The sequence below is a fragment of the Miscanthus floridulus genome, chromosome 17 (assembly GCF_019320115.1).
Source record: "Miscanthus floridulus cultivar M001 chromosome 17, ASM1932011v1, whole genome shotgun sequence".
Classification (NCBI taxonomy): domain Eukaryota; kingdom Viridiplantae; phylum Streptophyta; class Magnoliopsida; order Poales; family Poaceae; genus Miscanthus; species Miscanthus floridulus.
The window spans coordinates 14,238,804-14,255,890 of record NC_089596.1 but is presented as its reverse complement, the minus strand read 5'-3'; the positions used below and the strand labels follow the sequence as shown (position 1 = coordinate 14,255,890).

At 43.1% G+C, this 17,087-nt stretch overlaps 1 protein-coding gene across 2 annotated transcripts; it reads left to right on the top strand.

Moving 5' to 3' along the window:
* Positions 1 to 6,188: 6,188 nt before the first annotated feature.
* Positions 6,189 to 14,070, top strand: LOC136517481 (transcription factor WRKY5-like). 2 transcript variants are annotated; one of them, XM_066511048.1, is made up of 7 exons: positions 6,189 to 6,490; positions 6,902 to 6,994; positions 7,150 to 7,299; positions 9,527 to 9,823; positions 10,000 to 10,113; positions 10,204 to 10,243; positions 13,215 to 13,915. In XM_066511048.1, the coding sequence occupies exons 1-7, from the start codon at positions 6,230 to 6,232 to the stop codon at positions 13,766 to 13,768; spliced, it is 1,509 nt and encodes a 502-aa protein (XP_066367145.1). In that variant the 5' UTR covers positions 6,189 to 6,229; the 3' UTR covers positions 13,769 to 13,915. The 2 variants fall into 2 exon arrangements, with proteins under 2 accessions (XP_066367145.1, XP_066367144.1); XM_066511047.1 differs by lacking the exon at positions 10,204 to 10,243 and having other exon boundaries at positions 6,190 to 6,490; positions 13,215 to 14,070.
* Positions 14,071 to 17,087: the final 3,017 nt, after the last annotated feature.

The following is a 17,087-nucleotide window of genomic DNA, read 5'->3' as shown; positions in this document are numbered from 1 at the left end:
GGGTATAGTGCGGCCTTTGTCCCCTTGTGTATAGGTTGCGCGTCATTGTGCCATCGAAAAGGGGGGCTCTATATCTGTTTGCCAAGTGAATCTAATGGCCCTAACTTGTTAGACGAACCTTTAAAAGGCTTCATAGTGAACCCTGTCGACCTTCCTTAGAAGTTGGTCAAGAGATTAGCTACCTCAGGCGAAAGGGTAAATCACGACTCACAGTGAAAGTGTACAACCTCTGCAGAGTGTAAAACTGGTATTTCAGCCGTGCTCACGGTCACGAGCGGCCTTTGAACCCTTACGAAATAGATGATCATTAATGGTTAATGATGATGAACACTGATGATATTGATGATAAAGATGCTCACTAATGATTATTGTTTATGTTATTCATTATTTATGTTTACCTGATCATGTGTTTATATGGGCTTATGAATAAACTTGTTGTCACTCAATTGCTAAAAGATGACTCATTAAAAGCTAATCGTAGTTAAACCAGTGTCAGCCTTTTGAGCCTCATGAACTCCATGATATATTTGTTGAGTACGACATGTACTTACGCTTGCTTTATTTTTCAATTATTTGGATAAAAATCCCGGATGGGTACCAGATTGCTAGAGTTTGGTGAAATTAGGCTTGTGATCAACCAGTCAGTTGTCCCTGTGGAATTGGAGTCCTCACCCGAAGGTTGGAGTTGTCTTTCCGCTGTTTGCTGTCTAAGGTTATATCCTTTATACTAAGTACGTTATATTTGGAGCATTGTCTTTTGATATTACCCTTATTTGTAGCTATATGTGAGATTTGACTTCCTATGTTACAAGTCTAGGTTGGTGTTACCAACCAGAACTAAAGGTACTCTGACGTCCAAAAAACTTGGACCCAGGACTAATGCTCACATTAGTCTCGGTTCCAATTGTTGATGAGTCACGACAAGCATTGCTTGAATCACGTGAACGAGAAAAATCTCTTGAGGCAAGAATGCAGGAGGAGATCAAAAGGCAAGTGCAGCTAGCAATGAGTCAAATGCAATCGCAATCAACGCCGGGAGTCACCATTAGCCCTGTTGGTCAGATGAAAAGCAATTGTGCTTCTACAGAGCTGCCAGTTATTCAAGACGACGCTGGGTTGCGCTTCCCTGTTGATGACATTACCGAGCCTCTAACAACATGTGAGCTGCACATTCCAGATGGTAATAATGCATCAATCATGGTGGCTGTCAGGGTTGTATCTCCAATAGACCAAACGAAGACACCAAGAATCTATGGGTCAGTTATTCAACCTGGATATGCTAGTGTCTCGATCGATAGAGTGCTCAAAGGTTACAGCAATGTTCCTCTTGACATTGAAGGCGGTGATGGGGAGAAGACACTAGGAGAAGCAGAGAAGATATTTATTCAATGGCGCAAACGCTTCATTATCATTCCTGGGGCGCCACCGCTTCCCCTACCTCACCCTAGGTACGAATGAAAGTGAATGAAATATTATTTTCCATTAATTTTCTATTGGCTTCAAAAATAATTGACACACAACTTGTTTTTTGTAGCAGGGTCTCCCCCCTAGCCTAGCCTAATCATTCATTCCCCATCTCATCACAGCGTCGCGGGGGGCGAGACGACTTCATCCCCACGGCGATCGCCAACTCCTACACCGGCCCCATCGCCTCCACAACGATCTCCAACTCCTACACCGGCCCCACCGCCTCCACAACGATCTCCAATGCCTCCACACCGATCTCCACCAACACCGGCCACATCGCCTCCACGCCAGTCTCCAACACCGCCCCCCACCCCCTCCACAGTGACGCACTACAAAGACGTCTAAGGTCCCGGCGGCAAAGAAGACCCCGAGAAAAAGAGTTATTTCTCAAGAAATACTTCATAAAAAGACTGATGAGCAAATAGCAGCTGAAGAAGACAAAAAAGTGAAAGATTTTTTTATAGATACCAAAAACAAGAGTCAAGCGAAGCTTAAGGAGAAGCCATACTTTTACCTACCACGAGAGGTGCTGAGGCAGAAGGTCGATGCTCACAAGAAAAAGATGATTGAACTTCGTAAGCCTTCGCCACTATCAGACTATGACCGCTCCCTCGTGAAGTCACATGATGCAGGTAAGAAAAGGAAAAGAGCATCAGGGAAGGATGTCCCACAGCTCGGACAACAGAAGCAACCAATGCAAAATCTTGTTGTTGCTAATGAATATGGTTCCAACATAGAAGTCTATCGACCAGACAACTCTAGAGAAGTGTCGGTTCAAGCCCTTAATGCTTTTTTTAAAGATACTAGTTTAACCTTGGATCAATTGACGGGCAAAGCTCCAATCCAGAACCTGGAAGTTGATACCTGGAAGACTTATAAATATGGCAAAAGTCTGTACAACCCTACGGCTCTGAATGAATTGGGTACGCAAATGTACTTGCTCAATAAGTGGTACATGTAGGCGTGTGGCAGGGGTGAGCAGTGGATCTTTGTCAGATTTAGAGACCATCATTACTTCCGTGACGATGACATCTTACATATTAGTTTCGAAGAATTGCATCAACTATTCCACTTGGACGCTCTGGACAAATCAATCATTAGCTCCTTTTGTTTGTAAGTGATTCTTACTTTTATTTAATAAACTCACTTCCATGCGTACGTGTATATAATTATCCTCACATGTAACTTATATTTATATACAGATTCCAGATGTCAGAGCTCCAAAGAATACAAGACACCAGTGTTGGCTTCATTGATCCTTATATCGTATTCAAAACCGGTATTATTGTCAAGGAGCGGTGGGTATCTGAAGCACAGGAGAATATCATGATGTTCTTCGTGAAGCAGCACGACAAGACAACAATACTTTTCCCGTACAACTTTGAGTAAGTGTTAATAATAATGTAGTCTACACATTTTATGTAATATCAATACAACTTATATGCATGTACGTGTGTGTATAAACCAATGCAGGTTTCACTGGATACTCATTGTCATTGAGTTAAACTCAAGTCGGTTAGTAATCTTTGACTCGTTGAGAAAAGAGCGGGCACTATACCAAGATATGATAGACATTATTCAGGGGTAATTTCGATCTCTCGTGCACAACTATTATTGAATAGACTTTGCCATAATTTATTAACAATCGTACATTATTGGTCGCACATGGTTTGGAAAGAGTTTATTCGGCAACATCGCAAGTATTGCAAGGCACCACTTAATGTAGTTGAAATACCAGTAAGTTGTACTATATACACTTCCCCACGTGTTTAATTACTATATCGTACTTCAATTTACGTGTGAGATGATGAGAATAATCTTCTTCTCGTACAGTGGTGTTTGCGGCAGGAACCAGGTAATAACTTGTGTGGATACTACATTTGTGAATTTATCACTGCGCACATAAGAAGAACTCCTAAAGATGTCCTCAGAGTACGTATATATCAATTTTTTATTTATTTTTAAATGAATATATATATATATATGTATTAATACTTTTCCTTTTATTTCAAATGCAAGACTGAATGATTGAAACGAAGGGTCATGCAAAAAGACCATCTGAAAGCAGTTCAAGAGTCAATAGCAGGATATCTTCTAGAAAAAGTGCTAAATCCCAACGGCGAGTTCTACTTTGATCCTAAGGAATAAATGATCTAAATTAAATGTTTATTGATATCGTTATTTTCGAGAACAAGATTATGAAAGTGTTGTATATGTACATATATATATATCTATAATATATATAGGTTCATACTTTATTCGAATATAATAATGCTCGAGATGAGAATTAGATGTAATTATATGCGTGCGTGTATTTATATTAGCAGCGTAGAATACGTACATAAAAACATATTATATATTAAACAAATACGTGTAACTGAACTGAAAACAAATTAAAAAAAAAGAAAAAGAAAAGGAACCTTTAGTCCCGGTTGGGGTTACCAACCGGGACTAAAGGGTGCGGCCACGTTTGCTCGGCTGGAGGGCCTTTAGTCCCGGTTGGTAACACCAACCGGGAAGGTCCCTCTTTAGTCCCGGCTCGATGACCCGGGATCGTTGTCCCGGCGCGGTAACCGGGACTAAAGGCCGTTACCGTCCGGGACAACAAGTCCATTCTGTAGTAGTGTACGCTGAATCGAAAGTCTTTTCTCTACTGGTGACTTTCATAGCTAAATTAAGCTAATTTTTAGTCCAGCTAGTAATTAGTCATGTGTATCAAATATGCCCTAAAGTAACATCGATATATGGATAAATTGTCAACGTGCGAGGATGGAGAATGTACAAGCTGCCGTTCATTCGTTAATCTCAGGCATTTACGTATGGTTATTATCGACCACGTCACGACAGCATTTGGGTAGCTTGTAGGAATAAACTATCTCTTCAACAGATTTTTCATATTATAAGTCAAAGTTGAAAGGGTCCTTGCTCTTAGATAATGCACATTGTCAACTAGCTGATGGTGGCCATTGACCAGCTAGTTAATCAAGCCAGCCCAATGGCCGGCTATCTCACATCTCCGATCCCTCATTGTTTCTTTCTCAATTCTTCACAAATTTGCTATGGCTAGATAATATATAATATGGACACATGATGACTAAAAATATGTGTGTGTGACTAAATAAGTCCACCTCCGTTTTGTCTTGCAAGCAAAGTGTGAACTACCTACAAATTTTTCCCAAAACCAATACAGCTCACATACACGCATGCATACGCAAATATCCTACCTGAGATTAGCGTAGTCATCACAAGCGTCTTGTTATTGTCGACGAGCACGTCACCTATTATTGAAAGAACAATAATAGTGTTAAATTATATAATAAATCCAAGAAAATATCAATACTCATGTTAAGTCAAGAACTTGAATTCGGGTGGGCAACTACACTCAGTTTGCTAAACTACGTACAAGTTGCATAGTGTTTACACGCCATTGATATTTTTTTACGAGCACATAGACATATAGTCAACAAAATCAACACCTTGGTAGCCAATACTAACAAAATCAATTAGCCGGTGTATATTGTGGGCTAGTGACGACGCAACCATAAAGCCCTAATTTTGTATGAGCTTCCACACCCAAAATCTTTTAAAATAATTATTCAAGAATTTGCATATCAAACTAGATATTTGATTATTTGTCTCCGACACACAAACAGTTTTTAGGCACTATTCCATGTATTGAATCAACACCATAGACACGAGTTTTTTAAAAAAAAAAAAATCGGACATGAGAGCTTTTATAAAGAGAAAAGTTCTTTGTTTGTTATTAGCATAAACCTACTAAATCCTCTATCCGCAATCTAGAAAACACAACTTACACACATGTGCCATGAGTGCTAAACTATAATTCTTTCCATGCATGCAAGATGATTACCGCAGTGAGCATCCACTATTAGGGAACATTACATATGCTAGTATTTCCTCAAATCGCATAGGTGGTCAATGACGAGCGAAGGGGGCTTGACAAGGAAGGAGGTGGTGGAACTGGATTTCTGATCGAGGAAGGGGCGGTGGGGGCTAATGGGTGGGGGCTCGACAAGGAACGAGCGAAGTATTGGTAATTTCTCTGTCGGTTATTATTGAACCAATGCAACAAGAGCATTTTAGTTTCCAATATCCAGTGTGTTGGCTAGTTGTGCTCATGCTACTACTTGGCTGCGGGCTAAACACACCTTAAATTTGTGCCCAAAATAAAAGAAAGGAAAAAATGGGTTACTTTGACATGTTTATTAGTCAAGATTATCAGAACATGGTCAACAATTAAGGGCGCGCGAAAAAGATTAAAAAGTGTTGAGAGGATATGAGTTTTTTAGGTGGGAATTAATAAAAGTTTTAGTGCATGATATATAGAAAAAAAATCCCTATTATAAACCTGTTCCATTTGCCCACACAGGACAAAAGATTTTAAAGAAACCCAACCGGTAATTAAAATAATAAGTTTTTTTATATAAGAAAATGATGAGAGAGATGCTATGGTTCGTGGCCCCCTCGCGGCCACTCCCCGGGTCGCAAAACGCAGCATCCGTTGACTCGGTTGACCCGGCCCACGCACGGCGACACGTGGGCAGGGCGGCGTCGTCCCCTCCGCTCCAGCCTCAGCCAGCTCTCACGCTGACGCCACGCGGGCTGGCCCACCCAGTTCGTCCCCGTGCCAGCCATTGGTCCAACTCCTCCAGCCGTCTCGTTCCTATGGACAAGTCCAAAGTCCAAGTCTTTCCGTCTCATTACCTGGGTTGATATACCTCTCGCTCCAACCCGACCATCCATGGACTTGGTGCCGAAGCAGCAGCAGAGCAAGGAGAAGCAAGAGGAGGAGCAGGAAGAGGAGATGATGATGGTCTTGGCGGAGCACGGGGACCGGCCGGCTTTCGGTCACGGCGGCGGCGGGCGCAGGAGCGAGATCAAGGAGGTGGACTTCTTCTCCGCCGCCGGCGGCGCCGCTCGCCGCATGACCGACGACGACGATGGGGGTCGAGATGAGGCCGCAGGAGCACTGGCACGCCGTTGCCATAACACCACGGTCAACGTAAGTCTCCCGTCGAGGTCGAGATCCCGAGCTTGATTGAGATCGATTGATGTCTGTGCAGTGCTTGCAATTAAGATATATAGTACTTACTCTATCTTAAAAAATATATGAGCCTTGATCATCGATCCTTTGTGCTGCTGTGCGTGTACGTTCATTAATCTAGATCACCTCTAAATTCCAAGTTTTTTCACTCTCTCTATCACATTAATTTTTAGAGACATATATGGAGCATTAAATGTAGGTAAAAAAATAATTAATTACACAGTTTAGTTGTAAATCACGAGACGAATCTTTTGAGCCTAGTTAGTCCATGATCGAACAAAGTTTGTCAAATACAAACGAACCGCAGTGTCCAGATTACAAAAATTTGCAATCTAAACAAGGCCCTATACATGTTTCGTGCCGGCGCAGACTGCACTGGACCTGCTGACCTGCAGGGCGGCGGCGGCGACGCCAGCAGCAGTCGACAGCGGCGATGGGACGGCGAGTGTTCGTGATAAAGAGGTTAGCGAGTTTCGTATGACCTTGTTCATCATTCTTCTCCTTCCACATCAGAATTGGTGTATTGATCTTGATCATAGCGCGGCAGAAGCACACGTACTCATGGTGACTGATCCGATACTCTTACACATGCATGTGATCGATCGACGGAGTAACAGGTGGATGCGGCGGCGGTGGAGGGGGGGCTCCGGCAGGCCGGCGAGGAGAACCGGCGGCTGCGGCGGATGCTGGAGGAGCTCACCCGCAGCTACAGCGCGCTCTACCATCAGCTCATCCAAGCCCAGCAGCAGCAGTACCAGCAACAACAGGTATGGTAAACCTAAACTAGCTAGGGCCTTGTTTAGATTGAGAAAAATTTCAACCCGATGAATAGTAGCACTTTCGTCTTATTTGGTAAATATTGTCCAATCGTGGACCAACTAAGTTCAAAAGATTCATCTCGTGATTTCCAACTAAACTGTGCAATTAGTTTTTTTTTTTACCTACATTTAATGCTCCATGCAAGTGGCTAAAAATTGATGTGATGGAGAGAGAGTGAAAAAACTTGGAATTTTGGGGTAATCTAAACAAGGCCTAGAAATTGGGTGGCTTGATTCGTGTTCAAACTAATTTGTTGAAAAGAAATGGCTACGCGTACGTCTTAATTGGAGCCTACCTAGTCAACGTTGTACTTGTCTTGTTATAAAAAAGATAATAATTTAAAGATCTCCTGAATATCTCTGTGTTACTATTATACGGAGTATGTATAATCAAAGAAACAAAGAAAAAAAAAACTCCTATCCTACCTCGTGAATGGAGCAGCCAGCAAAGCGAGACTACTGATACTTTATTTACTTCACATCCACACAAAATAAAACCGATCGTTCCTACAAACCCGCGCATATATAGTATATATATACAAATATATATAAATATGCTAATTATTAATTGCAGTCTGACACCCTACCTAGCTATTTGACTCATATTTTCTTTTATGCATCCATTTGATTCCTCAATTTAGATCATGTTCTAATATATATTCAACCAATAATTTTATATGTGTGTGTACCCAAGAAATTTATATAGCGATGTTTAGACCAATTAATGATCGATGAGATTGTAGAAATTATGCATTGTAACAGCTAGCATTTCCTCAATTTAGACCCATTGCCCAGCATTTCCCAAATAATATGTGAACAAACAACTATGCTGCATTTTTCGCGAACAGGTCGTAACCTGTGTTTTATTAAGACGGTAGGAAAGTTACAAAGTTACACGACGTTGACAAGTTCCGGCCGTTCCGCACCCGCTGGCAAGACGCTAGCGATCAGGACCAACCAAAAACGTCGACACGCTAGAACTAGAGCCTAGCAACTACAACACATACAAAGCACTATACGGTACTAGAATTTGCGACCGTGGATACAACAAGGCAAAGCTGTAGAAACGCTTAGCCTATTCGTCGCACGACGCCGACCTCTGCTAGACTAAAAAAAACTATGCTGCTAATTTCTCTACAGTGGTTCAGATGGGCACCTCATTTGACTTCCGTGACCACTAGCTATAGTGTTTACCGTATTGAATTGAAATGCAAGCTCCTTTCTATTGAGATTCTTCTGCTCAACTATTAATAAGCATTAACATCCCCGAGAAAAAATTGGAAACCTGATTTTAGGTGGCTAATCAAATCTATGTCGATCACCCATGCATTTGCATTGATAATTTGGATTAGAGGGAGGTGTCTCAGCTCCATCCATATGTGCACCCCTCACTACACATGCACACGTACTACAGCAAGAAAAATGTCTGTGCGTGGTAACAGAACTTAATGTTTTTGGAGTGTCGTACTCCATACACCACTGTTGGACACGAATTGCTCTAACTCGTATGAGCACGGATCTTAAATTTAGATCACATATACATGACATGGAGAGCGTGGGTATTTTGGGAAGTAAAAAAACGCAAAGGAAGAATCATTTTGCTTTTTAATATTAGGTATAGACATAGATATAGAAGATAAAATAGTAAACGTATATGTAGATCTCGCCATCGAAAGCAGCTTGGGCGTGCAAACACAAACTAAGCTTGACAGCAAAGCCTCACTTACTAACGGTAGTTGGCATGTTCGTTCATGTCAACATTACATATATTGGGGGTCATTACACTGTGCATGGCATTTCCGATCCAGTATCTAGGTGCTTTCATATATACGCGCACCATTTTCTCTACTCTCTTATACTCCCTCCGTTCCAGAAAGAAAGTCATTATAGGATACGTGTAAGTCAAACTTTTTTAACTTTGACTATATTTGTAGAAAAATACGTGCAACATTTATATATCCAAATAAGTTTGTTATGAAAAATATATTCAATGATCTATTTAATAATACTAATTATATATTATAAAATATTAATATTCTTTTATATATAATTGGTTTTTGGGTCAGAGGTAGTAACAAACTCTTCTCTACTGCGTGCTGCTGTATGCCAAGCAATGAGCAAGAGTAGTTCATGACAAGTGATAAGATGGAGATCGATCGATCGATGTTTGATACAGGCCAGCAGCGGCGCAGCGAACCCGATGCTACCGGCGGCAATGACGGGAGTGCAGTTCATGGACCACGGCCGGGTGGCTCCGGCGATAGCAGGAGCGGCGGCGGTGGCCCCACCGGCGTTCATCGGTGAGAAGGCGGATTCAGACGGTGGCAGCGGCAGCGGCGGTGAAGCGGATCAAAACGGTGGGATGAGGACGCCTGAGCGCTGCGAGAACGCCGAGCGGGCGCCGGCGCCGGCGGCGGAGGCGCCTTTGCGGAGGGCAAGGGTGTCCGTGCGCGCACGGTCCGAGGCCCCAATGGTATGTAAGAATGCAGATACAGATTTATATATATGTTGCTGCTGTCAGCAAATAGCTAAAATATAATACATATGAGTGGATTCAAAAGTACAAAATCCACAAATATATTTGTGCTGGTTTCATTCCTCAAATTTTTAACGAATCTTGTTTGGGGATATGTACACATATGTGTGTAGATCAGAGATGGATGCCAATGGAGGAAGTATGGACAGAAGATGGCCAAGGGTAACCCATGCCCCAGAGCTTACTACCGCTGCACAATGGCCACAGGATGCCCAGTCAGGAAGCAGGTATATACTACACTAACAATCTATTATCTATCTATGCATATTACGTACGGTTGCTAGTTCCTAAATACTCTTTCCGTTTCAAATTGTAAGTTTTTTCTAGCTGAAGGGGCCGTGACGCCTAAGAGGGGAGGTAAATTAGGCAACTTAAAATTCTAACTCTAAACTATGACCTTTTTTTCTAACCCTAGCAAAAACCTATGCAATAGATAAACTATCCAAATGTGCAACTACGGTTTTGCAGTGTGTTGCTATCTCTACCGCAAACGGAGTAAAGTAATCAATGTAAATGCGGAAGCTAAAGAGCAAGGTAGAGATATGCAAACTCCCATCGACGACTCCGGTATTTTTACCGAGGTATCGAGAAGCGCGCAAGCTTCCCCCTAGTCCTCGTTGGAGCCCCTCGTAAGGAATCCCTCGCAAGGGCCAAGCTCCCAGTCGGGTAACTCCGTAGATAGCCTCAGGCCTTCCTCACGCGCAAGTGGGTCTCCGATGTGCCTTCCGGCAAGCCTCTCCCGGATGCACCCCGCCGTCTTCACTATCAAGCTTCCGGCCGAAACGCCGCGGGCCTTGTTCCCTCCGGTACACGGTGGCGGCCACACCACAAACGCGGTTGGTGTGATCTCACAAGACTTCAAGCCCCTCCGATGTACAACAATGGTGCTCGCAAGCACCGGGTAGCAAGAGGTATGCAAACATCACTAAACACTAGGCCTAAACCTAGAGCAAGCGCATAAGCGGTGGTCTAATCAATCTAAGCACTTCACAAAGCGCCTACGTTAATTACCTAATAAAACACTAAGCACTATGCAAGTGGAGATCACTAAAATGGTGTATCAACACCCTAGATATGTTTCCTCAACTCCACACTTGCCAAATGGCCGGTTGGGGGGTCTATTTATAAGCCCCACTGAGAAAGTAGCCGTTGGGGACGAAATTCCGCTTTTCTGCTACTGACCGGACGCTGAAGTCGTCCTTACCGGACGTGTCCGGTCATCCCGACCGTTGAAGCCGCGAACACTGATCGGACGCTGTCAGCGTCCGGTCACTTGCCACCGGACGCGTCCGGTCGCAGTTTCGCCGCTCTGGAACCTCTCTGTACTCGATCGGACACTGCTTCCCTGCGTCCGGTCGGTTTCGCCGCCAGCGTCCGATCGCTGCTGCTGACACCAGTTTGCCAAGCCTCATTATCGGAGCGTCCGGTCCAGCGTCCGGCCGCTTCTGCCAGCGTCCGGTCCAGCGTCCGATCGCCTTTGCGAGCTCATTTCTTCGCAATCTTGTGTACGGCTTGGTTCTTATCTTCGTGCTTGGACTTTGCTTGATATCTTGGGTCTTCTCTTGTGCTTCTAAAGTCTTGCTTGAGGTGTTGATCATCGGATCATCACGTCGCCTTTGTCCAAGTCACGTCTTGCATCCTATTGAACTACAAAACAATCACTAGCAAATTTATTAGTCCAATTTGGTTGTGTTGGTCATCAAATACCAAAATCCAAAGTAAATGGGCCATGGATCCATTTTCCTTACACTAGCTTTTATAGACACATGACATTTCTTACACATCTAGATATATACATTATATCTGGATACATGTTTAAAATTATGTATATAAAAAACGAAAACCACTTGCAATTTAGAACAAAGACTGTGTGCATTCTTCCTTCTTTTTTTTTTGCATTCTTCCGTTAGCTTATATTCAAGGACTGATCCATCACAAGGACAGCTTTTTCCTAGCTATTGGTCAAGGAAATGTGCCAAACAAAAGGTAACTGGGTATACTTGATTTGAATTAAATTAGGGGCGACTACTACTTACTACGACCTGTAGGTATAATGCAACATGCATGTGTATGTACTTAGCTAATAAACAAGCAAATGATCGCATGGTGTATGTATTATTATATGCCGTGGTCTGATACGTTGCGTGCTCCGCAGCACAATTCAAACACATGTAGTACTTTCTTTGCATTTCAATATTTGGATATACGTGTCAAATATGGCACTTGAAAACGCACACGCACCCAACAAACCAGCTGCAAGTACATTTGAATATACCTTTGCATGCAACTCTGACGACATTATCATATATGATAGAGATATGACATTTAAATGTGAACATACTATATGCTAGCGTTGCAGGCTGCACACTTGCATACGTTATTGATTTGAGGCCCCGTTTAGTTCCTCTCAAAATCCAAAATTTTTTGCGCAGTACTCGTCACATCGAATCTTACGGCATATGCATGGAGTACTAAATGTAGACGGAAAAAAAAACTAATTGCACAGTTGGGTGAGAAATCGCGAGACGAAACTTTCGAACCTAATTAGTCCATAATTAGACACTAATTGCCAAATACAAACGAAAGTGCTACAGTACCAAAACCCAAAAATTTTCGGATCTAAAGGCGCCCTGAACCTACCTAGCTCTCTCTCTCTCTCTCTAGCCTTATTACCTGTCCCCAAATGAACATTTTCAAATACAAGATCAAACTGTTTACAGATTGTGACCTCTCACCAGACGGACGCGGACGACCATCCCTCTAAAATATTTTGCTCAAACTTGCTACGTGTTTGCCTTTAACAACTTTCATTAATAAAATGCTGCTACGTGTTTGGCTTTTACATACACATGCAGGCGTTGGGCAATGCAAAGCTGCTTAGATAGACTCTTAAAGAGAGAGAACATACAAGCATCTACTAATCTACAATGGAAAAATTGTTTATAAGCGCTTCATTAATTAGTTTGAACCTCAACAATCTATTTTGGCGCTCATCTGCCCCAACGCGGAACGTATGGATAGAGTAGTAATCATTCAGCACTTTTGAGGCAAGCCTGGAGCTAGCATCGGCGCTTGTGGCCGGGTGCAAGCGTCCGACGAGCGTCGTTGCCTTGTCGAGCGCCGATGCGTTCGCGAGCGCTCGGGCCAAGTTCCAGCCTGGCAGAAAAACGAACTTAACTTCCTTTAAGCGCCTGCCACGTAATAGCATTGTACAGGCCCTTAGAGATGAGCTAGATGCCTGCATCTGCATGCATGCAAGAAATGAGCATACGTCATCAGTAACTAATGGGCACACACGTGTGCGTGCCATGCATATATGTATGTGCAGGTGCAACGGTGCGCGGAGGACAAGGCGGTGCTGATCACCACGTACGAGGGCACGCACAACCACCAGCTGCCGCCGGATGCGGCGGCGATGGCCAAGACGACCTCCGCCGCGGCGGCCATGCTCCTGTCGGGCCCGGCCGTCAGCCACGACGCGGGCGCGCTCTTCGCCGGACACCACGTTGCGGCCCCGGCGCCGCAATTCCAGTACCACCACCCCTACGCGTCCGCCATGGGCGGCGCCACGCTCTCCGCCTCCGCGCCGTTCCCGACTATCACCCTCGACCTCACGGACTCGCCGCCGCCGGGGGCGGCGGCGGCGGCGGCCGCGGGCCTGCTCCAGCACTACCGTCAGCTGTCACCCGTCCCCGCCATGCCGCCGTTCCCGATGTACGGCTTCCCTGCTGCCGCTGGGCACAGGCCGGCGGCGACGCTGTTGGGTTTGGACGGCAGGAACCGGTCGGCGCTGGAGACCATGACCGCCGCGATCACCAGCGACCCCAACTTCACCACGGCCCTGGCGGCCGCCCTGTCGACGATCATGGCGGGAGGTGCTGAGCCACCAGCTCTCCGGAGCGGCGCCGCTGACACCGCCGGAGATGGTGGTAACAGTAGCGGCGGCATTGAGCCCGCCAAGGCTGCGGCAGCCGGAGCACGTGAGACTGCATTGCATGCGCTTTTGCAGAGACTTAATGATAGCCGGCAATGACATTGCTGGAATCAAGCTCATGCACCACCAATCCACCATACGTGCATACATCCATATACACACATCGGCTTTGTACACGTAATGTATACCACACAGTCTTCTTATATACGTGTTGTAGAGTCGTAAATGGATTATAATTGAGGTTTTTAAAGAGGCAATTTAATTTTGGGCGCCCGGACGTCTGATCCGGGGCACATCCATATACACACATCGGCTTTGTACACGCACTACCAGAAACAGTATATATGCCGAGTGCCTGGTGGTTTGTCGAGTGTATTCCTTCGGACACTCGGCAAACAATATCTTTACCGAGCGCCTATATGTAAAAACTCGGCAAAATAAACACACTCGGCAAAAATTGAGGTTTTCAAGGAGGAAATTTAATTTTGGGACTTGATAGCGCCCGGACATCCGATCCGGGGCACTAGCGTCGGACGGTGCGAGCCCACGCAGCGAGCGAGCGAGTGCCCCTGGCCAGTGCCGCCCCCGACGTCGCCCACGCCGTCAGACCGTGCACGAGGACCGCTCGCGCCCCCTTTCGCTTCCCACGCACGCATATGCAACACCCAATCCACTTTTCAAACATTCAGATGCAACACTTGCAACATGTAAAAGAAGACATATGAAACACTCAAAACGTGTGTCTGCAACACATGCAAAAACACCTGAAAACACTTGAAAAAACATTAAACATACGCAAACATTTAGATAAAACACTTACAATATATGTGTGGAACATATGCAACGTCGAGATAAGCACACTGCAATATACATCTGAAAAACAGATGAAACATTTTGAAAACTACACAAGGTAACCCATAAATTTGTATCTAAATTACCTAAATCGTCTATCATAAAAGATAATTTAAGATAACCCCTAAAATTTGTAACTAAGTTACACCTTTATCATTGTGAAAAATAATTTAAACCCTTAAATTTTGATCTAAATTAACCACCGTTTGCCATTACAAAAGATAGTCCTTAAGTTTGATCTAAATTAACCACTTTTTGATCTAAATTAACCCTTAAGTTTGCATCTAAATTTATACTTTCTTGTATATTTAAATTTTGCATTCGTAAATATATATATTTATCAATGATACTATACAAGACTATTTAACTTCGTTTAAACACGGTCCAAATAGCCTAATAACTGGTAAATAAAGGATGACTGATTGGGCTACCTTCTGTGGCAGTCATCTTTCTCCTTTCTGGGTGCTGCCACTGTTTGTTTGGCCGAGCTCTGTATTTTTAGACGCTTGGTCATGTTCCCTCTTCTCCTACATCTCCTTACAACTAAAAAGAACAAAATGTGGACACCGTTTTGTTGCGACAATTCTCTTGGTTCATCCGTCTGCCACCCCATGCGATCGATCCCACCTCCCACATTGTCCAACGGGCGAGCGAGAAAAGGAAAGGCGCGATAGAAAAAGAAATTGTCATCCCTGCAATCCCCGCCTGCTTGGAAGGAAACAAATCGATCACCTGAGGCCACATGCATGGAAGGAAACAATAATCATACATGGAAGGAAACAATAATCATGCATGAAACAATAATCATGCATGGAAGGAAACAATAATCATGCATGAAAGGAAACATCAGTGGTGCTAAATAAAAGATGTGCAGGTTATACATGGTGAGACTGGTGAACCTTCTGTAATTTTCTAAACGAATATTCCCACCATTAGTATATAGGTCCATTCCCCTGCGTTTCTTCGTGCTCCCATTAGCATATAATATGAAAGTATTGTTGTGTTCATCACCACTTCTAGTTGACTACTCTCATTAGCATATACTTCCTCTACCCCAAAATATAAGTCGTCATGGGATACGTGCATGTCAAACTTTCTCAACTTTGACTAGGTTTGTAAAAAATACATGCAACATTTATATCTCCAAATAACTTTATTATGAAAATATATTCAATGTTCTATGTAATGATACTAATTATGTATTATAAATATTAATATTCTTTTATATATAATTGGTTGAAGTTAAAAAAAAGTTAACTTCTCGGGAAGCGAGAATGAATTCTATTTTGGGACAAAGGGAATATATGAAAGCGGTGTTGAAAATATTTTAACAATCAAGTTCGTCTCTGTCTGGTTGGTAAGCTTAGACATCATAATAGCATAAAAAATTTCGACTCTCATGGACATCATCATGGATCAGTGCAAAGCATCCCAATCCTACAGCATACACAAATGACAACCTTAAAGTTATGATATTTTCAAAGGGTAGACAATAAAGACCATCTTAGACGTTCTGGCATTAGAGTATATACGTGCAGACACATAGGCATGGTGGTGCAAATGAGCAGCCAGCAGGAGTTGAGAGTCATGAGTGTTTGGATCCTAGGACTAAACTTTAGTCCCTGTCATATTGAATTTTTAGATATCAATTAGGAGAACTAAACATGAGCTAATTATAAAACTAATTACATAAGTTGTGGCTAATTCGCTTACCAGCGCCGTGTACAGGATGATATGGAGATATGGTGGAACTTATTCATGGATTTATTGGCGCACGAAAGAAATGGATACCGAAAATCTCTTCTTGCTGGTATAAAAAATGATCTTAGCCGCATCACAGAAAAATCTACACACTAGAGTTTATGAGCTGCGACGCCACGCTCTCTATGACTATGTAAATTTCACGAACTTAGCTTTTTAGATTAAATGTTACTTTAACGTCGGTCATATATTTTTACAGTATTGTTATCTTATCGTGCGATCCGTGTGTTTTTAGTACAAAAGTTTATCTGTCCCGTAGCAACGCACGGACACGAACATATTTGCATATATACTCGAACCTGTGTGTATATGATTATATGGAGATGCAGCGGAACTTATTCATGGATTTATCGGCGCATGAAAGAAATAGATATCGTAGAATTATTTTTGCCGATATAAAATATTATCTTAGCCGTATCACGAAAAAGTCTATACAGTAGAGTTTGTGAGCTTGCGACATCGCGCTCTCCATGATTATGGGCCTGTTCGCTTGTCTGAATTCTAGAGGAATCTAGATAGTTTGGAGAAATGCTGGAGGAATTTGTGAGAGAAAAACACTGTTCCAGATTATGAGCACGCAAAATTTCACGAACTTTGCTTTTTAAATTAAATATCACTTTAACATCGGTATTTAATTTAACAGTATTATTATCT